Below are 23,179 nucleotides of genomic sequence, written 5' to 3'. Positions count from 1 at the left end.
GGGGGAGTCTCCCTCCGCAGCCGGTTGGCGTAGTTTTTGCTCAATTCCGTGGTACAGGCCGACGTTAACAGAAGCCCTGTCTGTGCACACGGAGACCGACTCTGTCGTCCGGTGATCTAACCGCCTTCTGGAAAAGCTTCACAAGTACGTCGGTACGCAAATGCGCTTTGTGACACAAGTGACGGTACGCATTTCAGATTGTTCCCGCGCATGCGTACCTGCATACCAGTTATGTGCACCCCTGATTATAATGTTATGATGTCGCCCTGGACTCTGAGGGTATCTTGTTATTCTATAACAAACTAGATAAAACGTTAATGCCCTGGCAGTGGCAAATATATTTGATTCGATTAAAAATTGTAATGGTTACCAAGCACTAGTTAAAATGTCTCGCCATTAAAAATGTATAGTCGTCGATTGAAGCATTTTCTCCAGAAAACTAGATTTTATTTGGGCTTTCGTACTCTACCCTGTGATAGCAATAAAATCTGAGATCATTCTGACCTTTGAATCGTAGGCCGACTGCTTTATGACTTCAGGTGCCATCCAGAAAGGAGTACCAACGAATGTGTTTCGTTTTATCTGGGTATCGGTCAGCTGGCCCGCCACTCCGAAGTCAGCCAGCTTCACTTCGCCTTGTTCTGACATCAACACGTTGGCGGCTGAAAGCAAAGCAAACGGATACAAATATAACTTCCACACCCATGATTAGGTTTTTGGACCTGATTACACACAGCACACTCAGCTGGTGATTAAACCATAAACAAGACTCAAGCCAAAACAGAGCAATGCTATGAGCCAGTCTAACCTTTGATATCCCTGTGGATTTTCTTTTCAGAGTGCAGATACTCCAGACCTTTCAGGATCTCTCTCAGAATTGTGGCAATCTGCGTTTCATCCAGGGATCCTGGTTCCAACTAGAGGAAGGGAGAAATAAGAGGAGGAAAAGGTGACGTTGGGTCCATCTTTGAAAGATACATGACAGAGAACTGTCATAACGGCGAAGCAATTGTGATCATCTGAAGAAAGGTCATCGATTTTATTTTTGCTATAGACTTACCAAATCCAGGGCTGATCCTCCACCCAAATACTCCATAATAATCCATAGTTTTGTACCCTGAAAAATAAAAACAGGAATTTAGTCGGATAGTGTTTGATGAAAAACAATTAAATAAAAAGATGTGCCCAAAACATATGCAGATTTAGGTCAACAGCTGAGAAACCTTTTGTTTGTTTAAATAAAATGCTCCATTGCTCACTTGGTGGAAAGAAGACATAATATACAGCAGCAACACAGTGGCGACACCAAATCTATGAATTCTAAAATATTCTATAACGTTTTAACATTTACAACAGACTGGTTTATGGTTGTAAATTCAATGATCATAGCTGTGTTAAACCTTAGGTTCAATTTGTTAAAAAGAAAAGGAATATTAGATTGTATAGCAATATGTTTAAAAAGTAGGCATTGCCTTGGGACGCCCTCTCCTCTACAGGCTGACTTTAGTTGGAGTGAAAGCTGCACTAAAAAACACTAGAAGCATGTCTGCGGTCTGATTCAGTTGTGCACTAAACACTTAGGCAGCACCTGTTTCCTGTACAAGTGCAATGTTGAGAATAAACAACACCTGTCACTCACTACAACTACAGATCTGTGGATGAGGAATCTACGCTTGTGGGTTGAGATTTCCAGGTGCACACAGAATATTTCGAAAATATAATGTTGCCTGGGATACCGTCAATTATTCCGTGGGGCACAAGTCCCTAGTATAAATGTGATTTGTTTACATTTCAGCTACATTAAAGTATACAGAACTAGCTACTAGCAGTTCCTGTTTGCTATGTACAGTACCCACCAATCAGACAACTATCACTTAGGATTACTAATCAAAACAATTTGAAAATGGGATCATTTTTAAAGTTCTTGGGGTTGAAAGTAACATCCTATGCCTGTGATTTCTCAGGAGATTTAGGACCAGAAAGAAAAGCCTAAACTACATCAACCGAAAAAACACAAAACAAACCAAAAGCACTAAGAAAATCTTCCTATACTGGCAACAACTCTTGATTCTCCTATCTATGTGATCTCTAGCAAGGGTATTGATTTGAGAAAGAAGGTGGGAACTAGAAAACTGTTGATCACAACAATACCACTTTAAAGTTTGTAAGAAATGTAAACACATACATACAAACAGCACAAATACCACGCTTATGTACGCACAAATAAGCCTTAATTCTCTGCTTCAGCCTGCAGCATAACTTGAGGTAATGGACCACCACTTCTCTGCTTACTGCTGTTAAGTACCAGAGTACTGTAAACGCTGTGAGAGGCACTCTAAAGCCGGGCTTAGACTGCAGGACTTTTGAAACCAATTTATAAATCAGGTTGCAACACGCACATGAGAATACAATTCACCAATGTTTTAGCTGCAATAATGGCACAGCACACACAACAGAATATTATCATATTTCAGGAGGGGGTTAAGACTGGATCTGGACCCCTCACATGGTAATATATTATGTGTTATTAATTTGTAATGACCAATGAGTTTATTCTCCAATTGTCAGGGGGGGTTGAATTAGGCCAAAATCGAGACATCTTAAGCACCATCACATGTAGCGTGACTAAAAATGTAATTGACTATACAGAGATGTTAAAAAGCTGACTTCCAGCTCTGCTGTAGTTTAGACAAACATGGATATCGCCAGATCTGTCCTCCTATAACTGTTAAGCTTCTTTCTTCTTATGCATAGGCCTACAAAAGGCGATGATTCCTTCCCTGTTGACTTTGTTTACACATGAACGCCCTGATATTAAAGCTGAACACATTGACCTAATTGTGATTTCCAATCCCAAAAAATCTGCTAGAGTATAGAGAAAAAAACTAAAACATATGTCGGTGTCCAAATACTTACAGATCGCACTGTTAAAAGCCCTCAAGCTACAGCATATACCACAGCAACGTTGGCCTAGTTCTTTTTGTTCAACAGCAATCTGTGCAATGTTACACAGGAAATGCTTGTTCCATCGCCCATATGCATTATTTATTGACCTACATTGTACACACTTGCTTGAAAGAACACACTACTGACATATATGATTTATTTGGAGTATGGGCTATCCCAAATTGAATAAGATATTATTCCTGAGGTCACAGCTTACCTTCAGGTAGGATCCATAATACTTGGTGATAAAGGGACTGTCGCACTGGCTGAGAACGGTGATTTCCTGTTGTATGTCTTCTATTTCATCCTCTGCTTCTTCCAGATCAATAATTTTAATGGCCACAACTTTCTGAGTCCGACTGTCGATGCCTTTGAAAACTTCCCCAAAAGAGCCTTTCCCTATCCTGTCCATCTTGGTGAAGTACTCCTCTGGGTCAGCATGGAAATTCTGTGTGACAGAGAGACGGATGGGAGAGAGAGTAGAGCGCATTTTAATAACACAGAACAAAATGTGACTGACAAGGTTCACGTGTGTTCAGAGATAACACTACACACGTTTTCTAGTTGTTGTTACACGGGACAACAGCTGAACATACAAGCAACATATCTGCAAACTATGATGCATTGTTGCAACCGGAGGTATGCCATGTATAATTATTTGATCTGTAAACAATTTTTGCATAAAAAAAAATATATACATATATATTTAAAAAAACAACAACAATTTTTGCAATTAATCGTCTGTCTAGTAAATATGTATATATCAGAGAAATGATTGTAGAACGGTCAAAGTCAATACAACAGAGATCAAGATATCCTCCGGTATGGGCTAAGCTAAAAACCCACTGGTTCCTTTCCACGATGCAATCAAATCAAACTGATATCTTTCTGCCTTTTCAGAGCAAATTGTGTGGCTGTGAGAAACACTTAAATCCTGAGATAATGTAAAACAAACCCAACTTAGCTTAATGACCTCCACCACACAGGCTACACAGAAACTGAAGGACTACACCCTAACTTATTGACTGAAATAAATGGCCTATTTCCCCATGGAGCACCGGGGAGAGTGTAATGGTCTTCATGTTAGCCGGTTCAATTTCACTTCATGCAGAACAATTATTAGCCTAAACCGTCAGAGTCGTGTTTGCATTGCCAACATTTCTAAGACAAATGTAATGCACAGTCTCTTCTGAAAAAGAGTAGCATTTGTTATACACACTGTATATTATGAAGATTATCTGAAAAATGTAAAGGAAACACATTTTGCAGTAGCTTTAATAAGAAAGAACTATAGCAATTAAGCCCAAAGTTTGATTTGCTAGGTAATCTAGCACTAAGACCATGATCTGTTGGCTGGTGCAGTATAATGTTGTACAGCCCCCCAGAGAACAGTTTCCTGTAAAAGTGCTAATGGTGGTCAAACCTATATGGAAGGGGAGAAGAGCAGCTGCACTTTGAAAAATTGGCAAAGAGGTGGCTGCTGATTTGATAGCAACGGGACTTTACAACAAAGAGACAGAGCGGCACAGAATAAAGCAGAGTTGGAACAACACCACCAAAATACTATCATAACACTGGTGTGATCAGTCATCCAGGTGAAAATGATAATGTCGAGGCTGACCTGAAACAATGGGAAAAACAACAAGGGCGCTGCGACCACGGACTACACATGATGGGAATGTACTTGCCATATCCACAGTCAGCAGGTTTACTGCGACAACCAAAGCTGCCTGAACCTCGCTCTAAAAGCATGTTTTTGATGCTCTCCATCTGAAACACACAACTGAGTAGTGTAGCGTCATCCACACACACCACACCCTCAGGATTACCAGCATCCCAAATGCAAACACTTCTAAGAAAAGTAACCTCAGGTCTATTTGTTCCCCCTCTGAACCTGTATTTGTCTGTGCATGTGCTAAAGAAGCATTCATAATTGAAGAGAAAGAGTAGTATTGTGTGCAATCAATAGACTAATCATGCATGTGACTGGTTAGGTCACCATACAAGGTTGTCCTTCTTACATGGGCTGTAGTGTGGCCTACTTCATGTCAAGTCTTCAAACAGGCCAGACTGGTTCAACTAAAAAAAATGTACGTTAAATTGAACACAATACTATAAAAAAAAATAGAAATACAATTAGCCAACACTACAATGACTTTCTTAAACAACTGCCAAAAGCTGCAATCTCAAAACTAGAGCTTATTCTCTCATTTAATATACCTGTCAACCAACATAATATTAATCATCAACTATTTTCTTCTGATAGTAAACTGACTATGTTATAAGAGGTCATCTGATATCATTAGTCCCTTTAATGTGTGGATCAATTATTAAATGACAACTATTTCATAATTAATGAATGATTTACTTAGTTTGTCATTCAAAATGGTTTCAGCTTCTCAAACTGGAAGACAGGCTGTTTAATATCATCGTTGAGTATTTACTATTGTATTTAATATAATAATAATAATAATAATAATAAGAAGAAGAAGAAGAAGAAGAACATCATTAGTTGTAGAATTAAATGGAATGGGTTCCACTATTTCCTGAGGTTTCATGCACCAAACAAGTAATTGATTGAGTGACACATTGATCCCCAGATAAATCAACAATGACAGTGACTTTCATACCAATATGTGTGATATGTAGAGTGCTCTGTAACAGATGACAAGCAGGACTCATGTCATTACTCACTAAGTACTGGCAGTGAAGCGTCAGTTCAGTTGATGACAGTTAAAGAAGGCAGCTATTTTGAAAACTGTGTAGCATTTTTTAAACTGAAAGGCCACACAATGGATGTTACCAGCTACTTCAACTTGATCATGTGTTATTTCCCTTGCCTTAAATTGGAATCAACTGTATACTTAACAGTTTTGCACTGTTGGTCAAATTAAAACAGTGAATATGGACTAAATAGTTGGATGTATCAACTTGTGCTTTAACTGTGATGGGCATTTTAACCTACAGTGAATGATGTTAATAAATCAGGAGTAAACTCAGCCTGAATAGACGGTATACCTGTGGTTTGACAGCTCTTCAGTCATTCAGTACACGTTAGATTTAACACACGATTAAACAAGGTGTCAGGCTTCTTATCACATTCGTTCATAATGGACTTTGACAAATAGGTGCATTTATTATACCACAAGAGATAGTGTTAATCTTGATAACGATACAGTGTTCCCGTAGATAAAGTTGTTTACAGGCATCGAGTTAAACTTCCGTAAAGTAAAATGTCGGCTGGCTCTGAACCAAACAAACTAGACTCCGAAAGTTAGCTTATAATATAAAAACATGTTATTTACCTGAATCCCCGTCAGTCCACTCTGAAGAGTGGAGAGAGCCATGGCGTCAGATCAGCAAAGATGACGCCTTTCCTCGTCTTTTTCAGCTTTCCTGATCTGATAATAGTTTTCCGACCGACCCCTGGGTTAAATGTGATGCAAACTCTATCAAGGACAGTGAATGTATCAAACGGAGAGTCGCCTGATCATAATAAAACAGCTCGTCGGTTTGTACTTCGAGCTTCTCTTCCGCAGTTATGCGAACGTTAGCTACGCTAGCTACTTTAGCAGCTAGTTAGCAAACAGTTAGCGGAATAATTATATATCTGTAGACCCGTGCGGTCCCTCGACAGTTGCTGTACTGTGTACCGATGATCAAATAGAGCTCTGATTAAAAAAAAGTCGCACAGGGTAAATAAATGCACCCTGTTTTTTTAGTTCTATCGCTTGTTGTTCTATTCTCTCATCACTTTTCTCTGTCGCCCAGCGCCATCTTGGTTAATGTCATTTTCATTTTCCGGAGGACCAACCAGAGTAGAGAGTACATTATGTCGTCATGCGCTAATCAAAAAGCGTCACGGGAAGAAGGACGTTTTTATGAATGTATGTTTGTCTGTATATATTTTTTATTTTTGTACTAAATCCCATTTTACTTCAGAATCAGAACTTTGTACCACAGCGGGGAAATGTAAACTGTTACAGCAAAAGTGGCAAAGCAGTCAAAATAGGCATGCAATAACAAAAAAGAAAAGCAGACTTAAATCAAAAGAAGATTTTTCCAAGCATGGTCAAGTATTATTCGATACCACATCAGAAGAAAATCATCAGCATACAAAACGTTGAATGTATGTATTCATTAATTTTTTTAATCATTCACTTAGTAAAAATATATATATTTACTGGACAATCTTATTGATTGTAAAATACTTTTGACTTTGAACCTCTTTACTTTTTATGGAAAATATGTTATACAAGGGACCCCCTTGAAAACGAGATGGTGCATCTCAAGGGGTTTATCCCAATGAATAAAAATGTCTATATATACTTTTTTTTTTAAATTGTCCTGACCAAAAAATCCAATCATACAGCAAGTCTAAATCATAGGTCTAAATACAAATCAGTCACTGTATTGTAAAATCACATGGACTAAGAGATGATGATGGGATAAAAATATGTAAAACCGTAAATATAATGTAGCCTATTTGCCGCATCACTCCTTGGTAGCCTTTAAGATTTTGGCTTATCCTGTATTTTTGTCGATATGTCGACTTGTGTTTGGTTAAAAGATAATGATTTGGATTATACATGATACAATAAAACAGTTAAAACAAAGAGGGCGGATGAAGTTCACATAGGTGTGGTTCCTAACATTTACAAGGATGCAAGTATAATATGTGTAAAACACAATGTTTGGCAACCAAATGCAGTGTTTTAATATGGGTAAGGCTTAATTAACAACCGGGCAAACCAAGCAGCTGTCCTGGAGCCCCAAAGGCCTAAAGTTCACTGCATGTCAATTTCGCTGTGGTAATTAGATTTTTTGGGGGGGAAAGCAACAGTCTACACTACAGTAAATTGAGTACACTTCACTGACGAGGACATGTTGAAAGATCCATACAAATATGGGAAATGGATATTGAGTTAAGATAATGTTTTCAAACTACAACGTGGAAGATGAAGTATTGAACTTTACACTCAAATAAAGATAACCGTTGTTGGCCTGACATGTTTTATTAATGCATTCATTTTTGTCTCGTAATCAGAGATCTGTACTAGCCAAAACATGCGTCTTATATGGCTGTAAGATCAAAGCTGAAAATGTGATGTCCAAGTTGAAATAATGCTCAATATTTACATCGTTTTTTGGGCAAAAGATGAAGACAACAATTGTGAAAACATTTAAACAGGATTTATTTTTTATTGCCTACTTGAACACAACTTACATAAATATAAAACAGCAAGTTCATCCAACGATATGTAAATGGTTCATCTGTAGTTAATACTATAGGCAGACATTATGTGATTGTACTGGATATAATACTAAATAACTTTGAATGCACACACACACACACACACACACACACACACACACACACACACACACACACACACACACACACACACACACACACACACACACATCCCCTGGGTGGGACAAAAGGTATCAGGGCCTTGGGCCAAAACACACCTTTTTATTACAGGGCATAGTTTGGGCTCACTTTCCTAAATTCCCCTGACTCCAGATGTTCAGTCTCACAGCCAACGTGTTAAACCCACACTAATCTTTTGTGACTCAGCTGTCCGACTCATCGACATGTTGTTACTGTGTCTACGAAAGTTTACTTACAGTTTTGTTAAAAAATGAAAGAAAAAAAATGACCGTATAAAATAAAAATTAGGTCTGGGCAAGTTAAGGCGTTAATAACACAGACAATTATTTTATCGCACATTAACAGTTTTTTAAATTATATTTTGAAAGTCTGTTGCTTACTGGCTCTGAATACACATACAGAAAAACCATGGGTCACAGGTTTTATATATTTGTGTCAATGTTACATGTCAGATATAAGTGCATTATGTCTAATCTGCTTTTTACACTGTTCACATTTTGGTGTGTTTGCCTGGATCATCTTCATCTTTGTCACTTTTATTTGAGTCTTTCCAGACCATCTCTATCTCTGCCTTCTTTAGACTTTTATCATCGTCATCATCTTCATCAACCTTCTTCGTGAACTGGGCCTCAATTTCTGTAGGGTCAATGTAGGTGTAGAAATGCGCCATGATGGAAAAGATGAAACACACTGCAATCAAGAGAGAGGCAAACAGGACGTACTCTGCCCACTTTGAAAGAGAAGGAGAGAAGCAGAAGGACACACGTTAATGATGCATGATCCTTTGTTATTGTCAATACATGAAACAAATCCAAGACATGCCCACTAAAAATATCTCTAAGGTTTAGTTTGATGTTCGAGTTTTTACCTGTTTAGGAAGCTTTGCAAGCTCAGCTACAATCAGTACAATGAAGTTGCCGACAGCAACAGTCAACAACCAGCCTGCTTGCAGCACTGCTTTCATGTTACTAGGTGCCTTAAAAAAACAAAAGACAAACACAAGTTAAATAAAACCATAATTAAAGAATGGAAGACTATTAATTATACAATTCAAATCCCACTTCTAATTTTCCCTGTCATACAACAACTCCTGAAATAAAGTGGGAAAATGTGCTTTCTAACAATTTTACCTGTGAGTAGGAGAACTCCAGACCAGTAACCGAAAACATCACTTCACCAACAGTTATGAAGAAGTACTGTGGGATCTGGAGAGCCATGTGAGCTGAGTTGGGCTCGATGTCTTCTGATTCAGTAATCGCCCCCTGACACTAAAATAAATAATCACAATTGGTCAGTTGAGGGCCGTGTTTCTCAACCCGTGAGACTAAAAAGAAGGCAGCTGGATAGATTTTAGCATCTTTTACCAAAGCGAACACATGACAATATACATGACAATTTGTAATAGGATGTTTCATCCTTTGTTTTGCTGTATTATTATAAAGAAAATCCCATGAAAAGACCAAAACCAATAATGAACCATCCATCCTGACCGTGTCTGACTGTGGCACTTAGCCCAATGTCTACCTTCTTAATAATAATAATAATAATAATAATAATACTACATGATACTTGTATAGCGCTTTTCTAGACACTCAAAGACGCTTTGACAGAGAATAAAAAACAACAAAAACAAAACTAAGGAAAATACAAAAAGAGATAAACAAAACAGAAAATAGTGTGGGGGGGGGTGGTCAGTGGTTGAATGCAGTGTTGAATAGGTGGGTTTTGAGTGATGTTTTGAGTGTGGTGAGGGAGGAAGAATCGCTGATGGATTGGGGTAAATCTTTAAACACAGGCAACACAAATTAAGTTATATTGTTTATAAGGAACATTTTCCTAAATCAGCTGGGATTTCTGGCTTTTCACTGATATTATTTTTAACGGATTTGTTGATATAAGATAAATATAGAATATCACCAATCATGAAACTTACATTTTGTCCAATGACTAAAGTGCTGGGGATAAAGAATGTGTATGAACTTCCAAATCCAAAGTCCCTGCTGTATTCACATGACTGTGAACCACTCTGTAAGGTGAAGATGGCTCTGTTCATTAGAAAAAGAAAAATCTGGTTAATAAACGATATTGTCATTTGCATTAAATAATGACTCTGATATAAAAACAGGGGTGGATTGTCAATACGTTAAAAATGTCCTTACTTTCCATATTTTAACTGGGAGTAGTTGGAAAATTTAAATGGCTCAATAAGTCCAAAGTCAGCTCCAGCCGTTGAAACATTCAATGTTGTATTCATTCCATTGATAAATCTGAAAAGGGTACATAATGGGTCAGAATTAAAAAAACAACAACAGCAGTGTAATCCCATTTTTTTCAAGAATGTACTGTCTGAAACTCTCTAAATGTAAATATGTTTACCAGGTAAGAGCCTGAAACAATTGATTGACTATGAAAAAAGTAAACGACTCATACTGTTGGTCAACTGATCAATTAATTGTTAAAGTATAAACATTTGAAATTAAACTTACCGGATTGCATTGTTGCCTTGTTGTGGCTTGGAATTCAAAGCGTCAGTCTGAGGAAATACAAAAATGGATGTTGATTATCATAGCCATTTAAAGTCCTCATGTTTGCTTTGACCTATGTTGTGATTCTAACTCACCAACAGCCAATTGTCATTGATATTTGCAGGAATGAGAAGCTTTTGTCGCTTTCCTTTGACCAAGGGTATACTTTTTGTCACTTCAGGGCCGACAATTTTAACATCGATAATATGTTCTTTAAATGTAAAGAAGTTCTCGCTGGCCTGCAAAACAATAGATATAATATGTGTACAAATATGAATGCATAAACATGTTGTTTTGACTTTCATGCAACTTTTCAAAATGTCTCAATTTGTGTTTTTGTATGAGGACATACCTGAGCTGCAGGAAGTACCAGAGGTCCGTTGCCAGGCAACAAGCAAGTGACTGGAGTACTGCCCATGTTCATTAATTTCAACTGACTCTCGGACGCTGACGGGAAGATAGGGTATGTTATCTGAAAATTAAGTGAGTTTGAAATAAATGAATCCCTAAACGTATGGGTAATGTATCAGTATATGAGCAGATTATCACAATATCTGTTTTCTACTTACATCGATTTGAAGCTGAACCACAGCAGCGCAGACAAATGCTATGGCTGCCATTACCATCCCTACTGTCATTCTTTTCAGAGGTCTGTTGAATTAACAATAAATCCTGTCAATAATTTGTACAAAATATGAGATAACTACAGCACCAAAGGTCTCCATATTTATACATGCATAAAAACTATGTATGACAGTAATTTCAACATTTTTAACACTATCGTGGATATTGTTAGGCCTGATTCAGATGCAAGTGCAGTTCCACTGGTCTTATATCGAGGTATCATTTTTAGCTTTTCCTGCTGAAATTTGTTTGAATACACACTTTGCTGCTGAGCAGCCTTCACAGCTGAAGAGTGTATAACAGGCTTAGTCCTTCAGTTTAAGGAACAGTTTGACATTTTATGAAATGCTAATATTGATACCTAAATGCTAAAACTGTTCCCTCAAACAACTGGCAGAAGAAAAAAAGTGGGGTATTCCAAAACAGATAAGTTTTATTTATCCAAAAACAAGATGACAACTAGATTAGACTTGACTATTGTAAACGAATGTCCACAATCTGAGTTAAAGCAGTACTTACGTAAAGTTTAGACCACATTTTTTGATCAGAGGGTAGATAAGGCTGTCCATGATCGGCACCAGAGTCAGGATCAGGATGGGGTTGACAGTCTTTCAAAACATTTTAAAGAGATTTTAAAAAAGAAAAGGCGTAGTACATCTGTCCGAGCTTACATGACAATATCATTTTATCTCACCTGCATCTGGTCAGGCTGTATGACAAGAAGCCCCTGCAGAAACAAAATATGTCATCAAAACATTGTCACATTGCTTTAGTTAACTCAAATATATCAGTAGTCGGTTTTATCACCAAACTTACAAAGTTTCCATCCATGTTGGTGGCTTGCAGAGTCCATCTTGAACCCTTTAATAGAGATGCAGAGCTTAGCACAGTTTCCACAGCCTATAATTGATGTTGCCTTTTAAAAACAAGAGTAACTTACCTTTTGGTCAAACAGGGTCCAGAACATCGGAAGTGGGATGTATAAAAACAGGACCTTCAGCACCATTTTGATTTGAGCAATGAGGAGTTTCTACAGCACATAGACAGAAAATCAACTGCAATTCACCCCACTGAAAAAAACACTTGTTAGAAACTTTAGAGAACTCATTTTAAAATGCAACTCACTTCATATTTTTCCTCTGACCAGTCCATCCAATGCTGCCTCTTTGGGTATTGTTTGCTTCTGTGTTTGTAGCGATTTTTAATGGCAAACTGATTGACAGTTGAAAAAGGGATAACATATGTTTGTTTTTTCAAACACAGCTAAAGCATCGGTCGTTATACATGAATGCAAAAATGTTTCAATGCAAATGTTGTAAACCAGACTCACCCCGATACATTTACACACGGACCCCATGATGTTTCCCTGTGGTTCAGCTTTGTAGTACATACCACTTCCAACGATAAACACCACTGTAAAGGGCATCACAGTCACATCATCATTATCAGTGCCTAGTTTGCCATGTATAGAATCTGATTTTAAATAATTTAGACATACCAAGTGCAACCACCATTAGTGCTGCAGGGACACCGAAGGCCAGAGAATAACACTTCTGCTTACTGTAGATGCCACAGTCCTGAGCTGCAGATACATAACCATCATTAAACTACAGTTCAAATCACTCATACTCAAGGACTGTTATTAGATGTTATCAAATGCACTCATGTTTATGTTTTCTCAGAAACTTTAGGATCTGTTCATATCTACCTCTCAGGATCGGAGTGATAATGGTTGACAGGAGACTCCCACCATTGATGCACAGGTAAAATACGGAGAAGAAAGTTCTCCTTTGCTTTTCCTGCACAGAGAAATGTCAGTGATCTTCATGTGTTGCATGGATGTTCTTTATACAATGTGTAACATCTTTCCAATGTTATATCTGTTTATGATATTAAATGATTCAATCAGAAGAAATTATAAGCTGCCACTGATAAGACTTTAGGGACGGATATGTCCAGACCGAGGTATCTCTATTGGATGGTTTGTACTGACATGTTGTACAGAAATTTCTCCAGAGGACAAATACTAAGGGAATTTGGTCATTTGATGACTATTAATTTGGTATTGCATGAATTTGTAATTTGTAATTTTGACACAACTATTGGAAGGTTTGTCATAACATTTAGTGCACTCAATCATAGACCTTTGGGCAGCTTTGATTTTGCATTGCACTGATTGCTGATTTTCCCATTTTTTGCAGACAAATAATAAGATCAAATATATCAAGTAACAGTAACTTCGTTGTCAAAACCTGGCTCCTGCATTCCTCACAAAGCCCCTTGACTGCAGGAATTTCCTTATTTGGGCGCATTATTCTAGTAACAGCAAATGTAGCTTAAAGTCACCAGCATCAAGAAGGGATGGACCAGACCAGCATCATGTCATCCAAAACTTGGTTTTAGGAATTAAAATACATTCCTCACTCCCTCCCTCCCACACACACACACACACACACACACACACACACACACACACACACACACACACACACACACACACACACACACACACACAATCAGCCTAAGCTGTTGTTTCAACTAATTCTCAAATCTATGACATTCAATACAACACATTGTCATTGTCAAGACCAGAGTTAAACATTAGCGGAGAAGGAGAAGTGTTCTAACCTGATGGTTACCAAATTGGTCTCCACCAAAGGCAGCAACACAAGGTTTAATGCCACCAGTGCCCAGAGCGATGAGGAGGAGACCCACCATGGACAGCACGCTAAATGTGAAGAGCAGAGAGTACCATAGAAATAATTATGTGAGTAATATTTGCCTGCCAAAATCCCACATCCTGTACTTAATATGTTGTGTAGTTGAATAGAAACCCACACATGAAAGGTCATGTTGTCTGGTGTCCCGTCTTTGTCATAGTCAGTGATGTCATGGATTGCACTGATAGCCATTGTAACCTGGCCGATCGCATACACAATGGACAAGTAGATGATAGTCCTGCAAAGAGAAGATGGAAAGAGAAGCAGCGTGGAGTTAGTGCATAGTAGTAACCCACTAGTTGTATTAGGTTTAGCTACTTAATAAGTTACTTAGTTAAGTCTAGGGTTTAAACCTAAGGATTGCAATTTGTATTTTGTCTTTGTTCTTTATTAACTGAATTGAAAAGTTATTCAATGAGACCATCTGAGAAGTTGAAATGTAAAACACAACTCATAGCAATTTTAAAAGTAGCAAGAAGCACTAATTAAACAATATTTTTTATAAAGGGTCAAAGTGCACTATTTTTAAATGTTGTGGAGGAGAATTACAAAGTAGAAAAATGTATATACTCAGGTAAAGTATAAGTACACCTATTTCTTACTTAGTAAAAGTACTAGTTAGACCCTTTCCACCACTGACAGATAGTAATCCACTGATTTCTTGCATAGGTTTAATGACACATTTTTTAAACTCACTTAAACTTTCCCAGCCAGGAGTCAGCCACAATGGCCCCGAGGATGGGGGTCAGGTAGCAGAAGGCCACAAAGACGTGGTAGATGGAGGTGGCCAAGTCATCGTCCCAGAGCAAGAAGTACTTGAAGTACAGCACGAGTACAGCTGTGGACAGGTAGGTGAGATTATTCTTATTTCACAATGCAACACGATAAGACTGCACAGGGTCAGCTCTAAAACATATCTGGTCATGTTGTGCATGAAACATCAAGTGGCAGAAAAATAACTTAGATATTTAATTGAATAAAAGTATCTATACCACGGTGTAGAAATACTGTGCTACAAGTTAAAGTCACAAATGAAAAGAATGTTAGCACCAACAAAAAACTCTTAGCCTGTATACTAAAATTAACCATTATTTTACAATAGCCCTTTTAAAAAGAATGTCGAAACATATCATCAGATTATGATTTTTGATGCAGTAATGTGTACATCATATATGTAATACTGCGGGATCATTCTTCTTTTTTAAATAAATATTTTCATTTCATTTATCTTTTTCGAAGTCTTGAGACTTTATACTTTATATTACTTTATAGGAAGTTTTATTTATATGATTATATCATCATTTTTATGATTATATTTTATATCATTTTAATCTGCATCCTCGAAGCAACTCATATGTTATCAAATGAATACACTGTCATACAAAGTACAGAGTTTGCCCCTGTAATAAAGTGGAGAAGTACTTCATCAGGTAGCAGAACATGTAAATACTCAAGTATTACCTTCAAAATGTTACTTGAGTCAATAACTTGTTTTTCAAAGCAGCAAATATCCAAACACTCAAAACAAATGTATTACGTTTTTCGAAATCCCTTTGAAAAAATACAACAGTTTTCTGTTGGGACAACGCTCTCATTAAAGTCTGGCTAATTTGAGGGAAAAATTGTGGTTTGGTTTAAAATAAGTAGTCATGGTTACAAAAATAGTCACATGGTCAACGTGAGACGCAGTTTTCTCACCTCGCATGCCATAGTAGGAGAACCTCTCGCAGAACTCATTCACAACAATGAAGAAGATGCTGAGCGGGTAACCAAACACCTCTTTGCTCTGATGGATCAAACAAACAGCAGCATGGTGTTCAGCAGGGTGGACATCTTTTTTATAAATCATATATACCACAGCAAGAACAAATCCATTACACATTTAAAAAAGTGAAAAGTTAAAGCACAAAATTGTCAACAAAATGTACTTTGTGTATACAATTAAATGGGCTCATTTAGCATGATCCCTGCTATTTTATATTACTGGATCCACATTATAAATGCATTAACATGTAAGCGTCATTCCATTAGTCAATTGAGTTGGAGCTAAATTTCAATGCTTTAAAAAAAAAATAGTACTAGCTGTAGAAATAATTGAAGTGGAGCAAAAGCCCAACATTTTCATCCGAAATGTTACAGATTAAACTTGCATTCGTGAAAAAAATACATGAATTACTTAAGTAGTGCTTGGTATTCACTAACTTACTGTAATGGCATATTGAGATGGTTGCTTTGTTCCTATGGATTATCATTTAGATTTAGGGAACAAAAAACCCCACAAATAATTACATCAATGACCAATAAAAAAGATTAAGTACATTACCGTTCCTCTGTTCTTCCTTTCTTTGTTAGGATCCTCGTTATCTGTGGACAAGATTGAACTAGCTTTAATAACCAGCTTTATTTCTCAAAAAGTGAGGGCTGCATTAGCCTTCATTTTATAATTGAAAACAAATCAATTTCCCCAATGTTTCAGATTGAAATTGAGAAAACAACACAGCTGCAGTTCAAAGGTTTCGACAGGTTTCGTTCTGACTTGCCATCGGGTGTCGGAAGCTTCTGCAATTCGACATATTTCTAAGGGCGACCATGGAAATTCACAAAAACAAATGTTTGCAAACCTACCCGCCATGATGTTTGAGTGAAACGGCTGCCCTGCAGTTTAAAATCCCTTTGAGAGAATACCTGCAGGGAGCAGTTGACAATTGATCCCTCACTGTTGGAGTGTTTCTGTAATATTGCTTCTTATTAGTACCTTGATCTGTCGTCCACTCTGCTGACTGCGTTGCTTTTATGATGGGTGGGAACATGAGATATAGGAGATAGGAAGTGAGCTATGTTCCATAACTGACACCTCATAAAAACTCCACAATTCAACCAAAACAAAATGCAACAACACACTTAAATGCAAGTGGAAATAAAGTCAGATTTCATGAAAACAAGTGCAGAGAGATGAGTGTGTTTTATTTAAAAGAAAAGCATTAGGGTACATCTCTGTTTACAGCAGAACAGTGACTTTGTGTTAAATAAAAATAAAAAACCCATTGCTGTCCAAATATAAAACAATTTCTTGAACATTTCAATAAACACTAAAATGGTAAAAGCTTCTTATTACTTCCACAGTAGGCATAGTGTTTTTATCCACACCTCATCGCTTTGGCAAGAAGGTGAACATCATCTTTACAGTGTATGAGCCCCACACAGCAAGATACAAATATTGCACACACTCCTTTTTTATATACATTAATAAACATTGTGGAATATACTATTTTGTTTGCAATGGCTTTAAATATTTAAAAATGCTCCCGTTCTAAGACATTGAAGTGATTTAAGGTTGAACGCTAACACGTGTCATAGGAGGCCCTTTTAGTAGAAATATAACTTCATGTACAAGGAGAGGAGTGTTGACGCAGCATATACTGTCATCATACAGTGGTATATAAAAGTGGAATACTGTACATACAAAAAACACAAGTGAAACATTATCAAAATAAACATAAAATGGACTGTTGGGAGGGTGGTGGGTGTAATGTAAAGACATGCATGTTAAAGGTCCCAACAGGAATGTCTCCTTGGAAACACGGCCCAGTCTTTTCAGGTAGAAACAGGTGACACAATATGTCTGGCCAGAAAACAGGAACAAAGTCTGTCCTGCAAGACCCTCAGGCTTCACCTCAGTACTGTCACAGACCTCCAACACAGTGACCAGCCGTGGATATATTAATATATAAAGTAGGTCCAGTGCCTTGGTCATGGTTCTCGAGGAAGGTGGTCACTGGTCTGTGCCTTTTACAGTTTCTCTTCAGCTGACTGAAGAGAAGCAGGATCAGGGTCAGAAGCGACAGTATGGCATCACCAGCAGGCCTGGTTGGCGAGTATAGCGGGCGCTGAGTTCAAGGCTCAACCAGCATCATACCACAGAGGAAGAGCTGGGGATGCCGTGGATGGTGGCACTGGTTGGCGTGCGGCTGATGGCGTTAAAGATGTGAAGAGAGTCTGGAAGAATGCTCTTCATGCCATCTTCCACAGGACTGATCTGGAAGGGAAGAGAGAGATATTAAAAAACTATTTTAGATATTGTTAGGTCCCTATTTACTGCCATATAAAGCTCTTATTACTAAATCCACCAAGGAAGTTTGGTTTTGGTTTCAGATTAACTAAAGGCCTCATTTTCATGACACAAAAACCCATTATGTTAGGACTGGGTCTCTTAAACCCCTTCCATGAAGATCAATAGAAAATAAGTAAAAACAACCAAGCTTCTTAACATTAACACACAAATAAACAGACAAATCATGGAAAGTATTAATAAGATTGTGCATATTATACAAAAACACATGTAAGTATATAAGCACACACTTTATGATGAATGTAAATACTTAGACACACACTGTTTTAAACATGCAAATGTATATGTTCAAATATACATTTCAGTCCATGCATACATAGTACACATTGTACACACATGCAGAAACTACATGTCAGCAATCAAAAGAGATAAGTCCAGAAATGATTGTTGATCTAGACAGCTGCTGCATCCTTAGTAGATGGGTGGGTTTTGAGATTTGACGAGGCTGAAACTATCTGATGATTTATCAATTATTCTGCAACTATGCTGACAAATACATTTTACTGTAAGATGAGAGCACTTGCTGCTTATCTTTGTCTTATTTTAAAGACAAGGAAAAATACTGAATATGACTGAATATCTTTTTAGATAAATCGTTTATGAAAATAACTTTTAGTTTCCTCCACATTAAAAGAGGTTAAGCCTTTCTTAAGGACAGTGGGCATACCTTCAATGTGTGACAATATGTAATGTTAGGCTCCTTTATTTATTACAGGCATGTAAAGATAAGGTTTGTCTGTGATTTGTTCAGATAACTCAGGAATATTATCTATGTATTCTGTGCTTTTAAAGTTCAATAGAAGGGCCATAGCTGGAGTTTTACATATTTGTTTTGGCAGGTACAGGTAAACTGAGGTTTATGATTAAGCCAATCACCCAATTTGACATATTCTAGAAATGTATGAAAGGTCTAGGTCAAAAGTGACTTTGAAATCAGGATTTGAAATGGTTGGACATTGCCACATCCAATAGCTGTCAACATTGAGGGTAATATCTGAAAACAGATGCCCATTGTCAGGCTGGATCAACAAGTACCAACTCAGTCTTTATTGCATTGTGTGCATTACCATCCAATCTGCTCATGTAAGCACAAGGGAAAAACAGAGAATGGTGTTATTAAAGAGCATGTTTTCAATCACAATATTACTTTTAAAGAATGGCAGTCACACTTGCCAATTAACAGTTGTACTATTAGCAATGCAGAATTGAACTCACTTGTTCGTGCATGATGATTGACAGCTCTCTGGCCAGGTCTCTGTAGTTTGCTTTCATCTCATCGTGATACTCCTGTTGGTCTTCTTTTATCAGACGCTCATTAATACCCAAGCCGTGACCACAGGCTTCCACAAAGTGCCTGTTCAACAAAACAAATTGTGTGTTTAATGAATTTTAAACTAAAAAGTAAAATCACACATAATAACCCGTTGACATCTCATCTCACCTGAAGACCTCTTTCAGCTGTTTGACCTTGTTATCTGGGTTCTTCTTGGCGCATGCTTCGTCCAGGAAAGCTCGTGCATATGCAAGCGGCCCTGCGTTAACCTGAGGGAGGAAGCAGGACGTGTCATGTCATGTTTTCTTTTTCATGATTATTACAACAGATTATGTCTAACGTATGTGCATGTACATTTTGACACATTTTAAAGCAGGCACCTGCACGCTGATGCTGCCCTGCAGTTTGAGCTGCAGACGGATCATGTCCACGTCAATGGAGGAGCACAGCTGTTTGATCTCGCCCACCTTCTTGCTCATCTCATCGATGGCCACCTCGATGGGACTTAGATCAGTGTGGTGTTGATACATCACTGCGATACGTTTCTTTACGTACGGGAAACAATGTGTGGCTGGGGGAAAGAAACAGGAAAAGAAATATGGTAAACAGCTGGCTTTAGTTTGGGAATCTTTTCTTCTTGCATGTGCCTTTCTGAGATTCACATCTCCGGTTTAACAGTGCATCTTCGAAAGCTGTCAGATAATAAAGATAAGAGTGTAAGGTTGAACTTTTGGACTTTTTGAATGATAAAACAATATTACTGTGATTAGGACAAGAAGTCCTTGACAAACTGCTGACATGTTCAGAATTTAATCAAGATCTTCCAAGAATGCACAGGAACTTTCTGCCGAGTTATGTAATGCCTCAACAACGGATTCCCACGTGACAGACATTCACATGGTGCCTATTTAAAACCCGTTTACTTAAAATGTATCAATAGGCAGACAATTGGAAAGGGTGGTCCACAGTTTGGGAGGAAAGGGAAACATTTACCTCAGATTTCGAAGCAGGACACACTAAATAGTCTATTTTCCCTCTGGGTTCCATAATATAACACTTAAAGATCAGTTCCCTAGTGATGAGGAGATCTACTCAGCCTGTTTTAACACAATCTATTCTGTCTCACTGACTGTTCTGCACCAATATTGACGCTATTTATTATATTTTATTTGCAAATCCACCAAGAGATGCCGTTTTAAAAGCTTATGCACCACTGCCACCCACAGTATATTTAAAGGTTACCTACTGGTTAGTATCGTCCTGCGTTTGCACTGCTCCTCCACCCCGCCTTGCTTTTTGCCTGATATGGTGAAAGGCATCTCAAACACAAAGCGGCGGATGTTGTGGGACTTCTCGAAGTCTGTCTTCCTGTCTACTTCCTCCTTCTCCTCCAGGTAAGGGGTCACATGTGTCACTTGGATGTATGCATACTTGGAGTCCAGGTCTTTGGGGTTAATCTGCAGAGAATCGAGTCATCACAACAGATCAGTCCTGCATTTTAATAATCTTATAAGTCAATCCTCATCACACATTACAAATCTTACCCTGCCAGAGTCCTGGATCATCTTCACGTTCTCCTGTCCAAACTTGTCAGAGTACAGCTTAAGGAGCCGCTGAGATACCTCTGACAGAGGAGTGAATTTAGGTTCTTTGTAGATGTACTCCTTACCATCTTCATCTTCAAAAAAGCCCTAAAACAAACGGCCAAAATGAGTAAGAAAACAAACACTGTTTCTATTTAAAGAGATATAAAGAAGCCACATCAAACCAAACAAGGAAGGTGGAGTCATTCAAACAATTTGCTAAAAGAAAATGGTAGACCCCTTTTTACCACCACGTAGCTTTGGACTGAAATATCGTCAGAATCCACTCAACCCTCTATCTAATGTCCAAGCATGGAAACAGGAAAAATAAAAAGTCCACTCCAAGAAACCAACCAGTATCAGTTTGATACAATGAGACAGAGTAAAGAACACAGGTGGGGGCACAGATTTCACACTATCAGTGGGAGCACTTGGATCAGTCTTGTATGTAAATGGTCAAATGGCCCATGAACAGATGGGCGAATCCATGTATTGACCCAGTGATAGGTGAATCCAGCTATTAGCCCTCTAAGGGTCTCAGATTAGTACAACACTGCAGTAGGAGGAGTAAAAGGCTAAAAGATAAGCAATACAGATAAGATATCACCGACACAACACAACCTAACACATCACTGCAGTCTAACAACAATGATGGCTTTCATATTGATTTACCTTAGCCTCTGTGTTTGTAAAGTGGTACTGCTACGGGTGTGTGGACAGCAGAAAATACATTCATTGTTATTCCATGACAACTCCTTACAAACTATGAAAAATTCAACACACTGCAACTCACACCAATTCACAAATATGACCATCATGTCAAGATCTAAAAAGAACACCATCAGATGAAAACCACATCAAACTAAATATTTATAAACCTAAAAGTCCTAAAATCTGCAACACAAAAGTAGAAAAACTTGTATCAGGGCAAAGGTGAAAGAGCACCATACAGCTAAGTTTCAAAAACAGAAAGCATCAATGGTGACTGATGTTATCGTAAACAGAAAACTATGACTGAGAAATGCAATGATTACAGCAGCAGCAAAACCACACAAAGACTCAGGCTGCTCTGAAAGGCTAGCAAGGTCTACTGCACAACTTACCGCTGCCTTCAAAGAGGATAAAAAGCAGAAAGGGGTATTAGAGCGGATCATAAAATGCCACTGCATGTGATTATGCTACTACAGAAAAAACAGGGTCATTGTGCATTACTTTGCAACACCAGTGACCTAATTAATCATTGTGCTATTTCTTGAAATAGTCAAATCAAGCAATCTGATTGGTTCTTAGCACTAATATACTGAGCGTATACCACGGGTAGAATTGTAGTTACTTTTCACAACAAGTCAGTATCCCTCCGTGTCTGAGAAAAACTGTATACAGATTGCTTTTCAAACTGGGACAAGAAAACAGCAGAGAAGTAACATATACCACGGCCTGTCGTGAGCTATTGCTTAATTATACAGCACTTTTGGTTGTTTAACTCACCTGGCCGAAGAAAGCCACTCTGAAGTAGGTGCCCAGCAATCTCTTTCCTGTGTGCATCACCTCTGTCACTTTGCTGTATGCACGATGCAGCGTGTCATACAGGTGGGCCAGTTTCTGTGCAAAGAATAGTTTGATCAGAATGTGTACACACAACTGAGTAGGGACTAGAGATTGTTTTTACTACTTGGTAAACAGGAGTAACAAGGACTAGTGGTGTTTACCTCGGCGTGGAATGATGCGAACTACTTCTACAACTAAGAGGAAGTGTGGACGTCAGGGGAAATCAGGCTTTCTTGTCGAATCGTCCCTGGGTGGTGAATAACTAATAAAAGACAAGGGGGAAAGTGGCAAGGAGTCCTACAGATTTACTCGAAACCTCCTCACACGTCTACCTGACACTCGATCGCAATGCTCGAGTAGAGACTAGATGTTCGGTAAATATGGGTAAATACTCTTGCGTCCCCCGAACTCCCATGTAAAGAAAAAAAAATAGGGA

At 38.1% G+C, this 23,179-nt stretch overlaps 3 protein-coding genes across 3 annotated transcripts in view; all 3 read right to left on the bottom strand.

The window, feature by feature from the left end:
• Positions 1-6,722, bottom strand: part of LOC104947519 (serine/threonine-protein kinase 24-like) — a 12,304-nt gene extending 5,582 nt beyond the window's left edge. The window contains exons 1-5 of the mRNA XM_010773563.1: positions 6,252-6,722; positions 3,164-3,394; positions 1,061-1,117; positions 809-917; positions 505-662 (exon numbers count right to left, since the gene is read on the bottom strand). Of these exons, the coding sequence (XP_010771865.1) occupies positions 505-662; positions 809-917; positions 1,061-1,117; positions 3,164-3,394; positions 6,252-6,293 (597 nt within the window). The 5' untranslated portion in view covers positions 6,294-6,722. The remainder of the gene's footprint in view (positions 1-504; positions 663-808; positions 918-1,060; positions 1,118-3,163; positions 3,395-6,251) is intronic.
• A 2,043-nt stretch (positions 6,723-8,765) lies between these two features.
• Positions 8,766-16,855, bottom strand: slc15a1a (solute carrier family 15 member 1a). Its single transcript, XM_010773561.1, has 23 exons — positions 16,836-16,855; positions 16,534-16,574; positions 15,909-15,996; positions 14,907-15,048; positions 14,329-14,448; positions 14,119-14,218; positions 13,199-13,289; positions 12,989-13,072; positions 12,821-12,903; positions 12,616-12,702; positions 12,431-12,520; positions 12,307-12,351; positions 12,185-12,217; positions 12,010-12,098; positions 11,436-11,517; positions 11,219-11,338; positions 10,962-11,105; positions 10,828-10,874; positions 10,515-10,608; positions 10,275-10,418; positions 9,472-9,609; positions 9,210-9,317; positions 8,766-9,071 (listed from the first exon to the last, which is right to left on the bottom strand). Exons 1-23 carry the CDS (start codon positions 16,840-16,842, stop codon positions 8,832-8,834), a joined length of 2,217 nt encoding a protein of 738 aa, XP_010771863.1. The 5' UTR covers positions 16,843-16,855; the 3' UTR covers positions 8,766-8,831.
• A 298-nt stretch (positions 16,856-17,153) lies between these two features.
• LOC104947532 (dedicator of cytokinesis protein 9-like) overlaps positions 17,154-23,179 on the bottom strand; it is a 50,868-nt gene continuing 44,842 nt past the window's right edge. The window contains exons 42-49 of the mRNA XM_010773579.1: positions 22,684-22,836; positions 21,868-21,897; positions 21,157-21,303; positions 20,859-21,069; positions 19,993-20,183; positions 19,781-19,881; positions 19,555-19,693; positions 17,154-18,246 (exon numbers count right to left, since the gene is read on the bottom strand). Of these exons, the coding sequence (XP_010771881.1) occupies positions 18,121-18,246; positions 19,555-19,693; positions 19,781-19,881; positions 19,993-20,183; positions 20,859-21,069; positions 21,157-21,303; positions 21,868-21,897; positions 22,684-22,836 (1,098 nt within the window). The 3' untranslated portion in view covers positions 17,154-18,120. The remainder of the gene's footprint in view (positions 18,247-19,554; positions 19,694-19,780; positions 19,882-19,992; positions 20,184-20,858; positions 21,070-21,156; positions 21,304-21,867; positions 21,898-22,683; positions 22,837-23,179) is intronic.

This window comes from Notothenia coriiceps, unplaced genomic scaffold (assembly GCF_000735185.1).
Source record: "Notothenia coriiceps isolate Sejong01 unplaced genomic scaffold, NC01 NC01_scaffold00012620, whole genome shotgun sequence".
NCBI lineage: Eukaryota > Metazoa > Chordata > Actinopteri > Perciformes > Nototheniidae > Notothenia > Notothenia coriiceps.
Note: the sequence above shows the minus strand (reverse complement) of the source record. Positions and strands in the feature narration are given on the sequence as shown.